Below are 3,707 nucleotides of genomic sequence, written 5' to 3' on the forward strand. Positions count from 1 at the left end.
TATAAAAATGGTAGCTAGTGACAAAATGAACCCTTGGACCCAACATGTGCTTTACAACTGGATTAAAAAATTAAAGGACAGAAGGTTGGCTCTAACTCTAGAACAAACCTCTAGCTATGTTTGCACAATGGATGGAACTTAAATGTTAGGATTTCTCCTTCCAGCTCCCTGGAAACAGATTTCTCTAATAGGAAGATCTCTGCGATCTCTATGATCATAAAGCAGGAAGTTCTCCAAGGGTGGATGCTGCAGCCTGGTGGATGCTTTTCCTTTCTCACGTGGTTCCTTTTGAGGTGTGGGCTGCTTGACGCAGAGTAGGAGGTGTGCTGGTGCCTGCTCCGGGCCACCTTCTCTAATTCCAGGCAGGTGTATTTCACAACTATAACTTCTTGCCTTTCTGTTTTTCTAGGGTTTCTGGTATGCACTTAAAGCCATATCTCAAGTTACAGAAGAAAGAGCGATCTTCAGAAATAAGCCAGGATTCCCTGAGAGGCCCACTTATGAGCCATCAGAGATCAGCACAAGAAGAAAAATACACCAACAACTGCACCAAACTGAGCGTTTTCCCAAAACCCTCCCTCGGGACTCCATCTCGAAAGCTTCTGGGGATTATTTATCCAAATACTATGTGCAATATGAACGGGAAAGGTCCAGCAGATGGTCCAAGTGCAAGGGAAAAGAAGAACGCCCTATCTGCAACCATCCACCAGGGAGAAGAAGGGGAAGGGCCTCTGGATGTCTGGGCTGTAGTGAAACCTGGCAATACAAAGGAGAAGATTGCGTTCTTTGCAGCCCAGCAATGCAGCAGCAACAACCGGCTAGGCTCCATGAAAATTAAAAGCACGTGGGATATCGACGGAAGAACAGCTAAACGCAGGAAAAAATCAGTAGATCTTAAAAAAGCCAAAATTCAACTGGAAAGAATGAGGGAGGCGAACGCGAGGTGCTCCCAGCCAGAGCCTTTTGCCTGTGGCATCGAGCACTGTTCGGTGCATTACGTGAATGACAACGGTGAGAGTGTGTTCCCGGGCCGGTCCCTCTCTGTGATAGAGATGGTAGCCTTTCTGGAGCAACGAGCAAGTGCTTTACTGGTCGACTGTGCTAAAACCTGCCCGCCTGCTTCTACTACGAGGCTGAGCGCTCAGCCTAAAGGTGCGCTTCCCAGCTCGGACCCTTTCTCATCTGCCGGGGCATGCGAGGTACACACGGAGAGGGGATCTTGCGGCAGTAGCGAGCAGCAGCAGAGTGAGCCCGTGCGCGTGCTGGACATGGTGGCCAAGCTGGAGTCGGAGTGTCTGAAGCGCCAGAGCGAGCGGGAGGCCGGGAGCCTCTCGCGGAACAACAGCTTCCGCAGAAACGTCGGGAGGGTGCTCCTGGCGAACGGCACCCAGCCCGAGGGAGAGGTGGGGAAGGTCTCCTTGGGGGTCCTGGCCCCAGGGGATGGCTTGGAGGAGGCAGGGGTAGCAGAGGCTGGATGTGGAGGGCGGTGTGGTCCTCTGGGTGACACTGAGTTGTGGGATGGTGCTGCCTCTGCTGAGCAGCCTTTTCCTTCTGGGCTGGATACTCGGATGGGGAATGTGAATTCGGGACTTGCTCATGCAGTGTTGGCAATAACTGTTGGCAGGAGCGATTCTGAAACACGAATTGAGCCTCCCAGACCGCTGCCGTCTGTGTGTCCAGCTGCTGCCGGGTTGCCACCAGATTCCTTGCAGAGCAAGAACATGACTGTTGATTGTATGTCAAAAGAGCCTGTAATTTTCCCAAAGCAGAGTCTGCATCCTGCTAGGAAGGAGCCCTTATGTATCAGTATATCTGTCACCAAGACTGAGAAAGGGTGCAGGAAAGAGAAGCTCTTGAACTCCAGTTCTAGCGAGGATCCACTCCCAGGGAGGCTGTTTTTTCTCCAGGCTGACCAGCCTGCTGCTCGTGAGCAACAGCCACTACGGCAAAGTACCCAAGAAAAGCCAGGAGAAGTAGCCCAAGATGAGGATGCTTTGGCATCTGACAGATCACATGTTGGAAACAGTGTCCCTACAGAGCCATCTGCCCTTTCTGTTCCTCTGACAGAAGGGACTTTGCAAGTACTCGATGCTTCCTGCTTAAAAAGGCAGGTTTCACATGACTTTCTGGAGACCAGGTTTAAAATTCAGCAGCTTTTGGAGCCTCAGCAGTATATGGCCTTCCTGCCTCACCACATCATAGTGAAGATCTTTGGATTGCTTCCTACTAGGAGTCTGGTTGCCCTAAAATGCACTTGCTACTACTTCAAATTCATCATTGAATACTACAACATCAGGCCAGCAGACTCCCGCTGGGTCCGTGATCCCCGCTACAGAGAAGACCCTTGCAAGCAGTGCAAGAAGAAGTACGTGAAAGGGGACGTATCGCTGTGCCGGTGGCATCCCAAACCATACTGTCAAGCTTTACCCTACGGGCCTGGGTACTGGATGTGCTGTCACCGGTCTCAGAAGGGCATCCCAGGCTGTAAGTTAGGTCTTCATGACAATCACTGGGTTCCTGCCTGCCACAGCTTTAACCGTGCTATACATAAGAAAACCAGAGGAGCGGGAGCCGACATGGAAGAGGAATATTAGTGCACATACACTTTCCTGCGAGATTGTTTGGGGTAGGAGGAGTTTCTCATGCCTTGTGCTGTTTACAGTGTATATAATTGTCGTGTTTGTTTTTTTTTCACAGGGCTATGAAACTGCACATACTTAAACACAAGAGCCTTTACCTTTTAGATTAAAGATAGCTTTTAGTCCATCTATGTAAATAACACTATAAAAACTAATTGTACATACAGAGTCTACAGCTGGCTGAACAACGTAATCACTACAATGCAGCTATGATAGTGTTGCGGCTATAGTTGTGTGTGTTTTTAAGTGTCTTGTTTCAAAATCTGTATATCCTGTATAATATATGAATGTTTCTGAGAAGAAACTCTAAATAGGTAAAGGTCAACTTGTTTAAAGAATTTTCAGACAACTTAACTGGACAACCTTAAAATTAAACTAGAACAGATCCATTATAGTAGTGTGGCAGTGGATAAAAAGAGAGGAATATTATTGTATAGTCAGAATATAAAAAGTTCTTGTCTACCTTACCCATGTTGTCTGGTTGTTTTGTTTGTTTTTTATGTAAATAAAATGTGCATTCTAGATCTGCCTTACCTGATTTTCTCTTGTAAAACTCTTGCCCCAAAATAAAAATACTGTAAAACACATGGCAGAAACTTGGTACTGTGATATGGTTCAGACTTGCGGTGTACTTCCTGTAGCAAACAAGTCGTCCTACTAAAAAAGAAACAAACAAAAAAACCCCCCAACCCTGTATTCCTTGGAGAATTTCCTGCTGTAACATTCACAAACTCCAGGTTTTCCTTGCCCTTCCATCAGCTGTACGTGCAGCAGCGGCTTGACGGAGACTCCTGTTGTCTGGAAAGCTGATGCTACGCCTGTAAGACTTGCAAGAACTGGGACTCTTTGGTTGGAGTCCTGCTTCTCAGCTCTTGCCTCGGCCCCTCAGCTGTGCCCTGGGTGCTTGAGGACAGAGCATGGGTGCAGTGGGATGAAAGCAGAGTTGCCTTGGCTCAGCAATGTGCTTGGAAGCTTTGCTGGCTGCTGTATATGGAATTTTTCCCTTGCAAGGGGAATCCTTGCAGGGCTTCGCCCTGCTCCGCTCCAGCCTCTGGCATCTTGTTTCTG

The 3,707-nt window shown here is 48.2% G+C and overlaps 1 protein-coding gene across 2 annotated transcripts; it reads left to right on the forward strand.

Annotated features, from left to right (window-relative positions):
* The first annotated feature begins 413 nt into the window (after positions 1–413).
* FBXO34 (F-box protein 34) lies at positions 414–3,106 on the forward strand. Of its 2 annotated transcripts, XM_010294998.1 has the most exons (2): positions 415–1,460; positions 1,512–3,106. In XM_010294998.1, exons 1-2 carry the CDS (start codon positions 420–422, stop codon positions 2,592–2,594), a joined length of 2,124 nt encoding a protein of 707 aa, XP_010293300.1. In that variant the 5' UTR covers positions 415–419; the 3' UTR covers positions 2,595–3,106. The 2 variants fall into 2 exon arrangements, with proteins under 2 accessions (XP_010293301.1, XP_010293300.1); XM_010294999.1 differs by having other exon boundaries at positions 414–3,106.
* The last annotated feature ends 601 nt before the right edge of the window (positions 3,107–3,707 follow it).

Source organism: Phaethon lepturus, unplaced genomic scaffold (genome assembly GCF_000687285.1).
Source record: "Phaethon lepturus isolate BGI_N335 unplaced genomic scaffold, ASM68728v1 scaffold41149, whole genome shotgun sequence".
Classification (NCBI taxonomy): Eukaryota; Metazoa; Chordata; class Aves; order Phaethontiformes; family Phaethontidae; genus Phaethon; species Phaethon lepturus.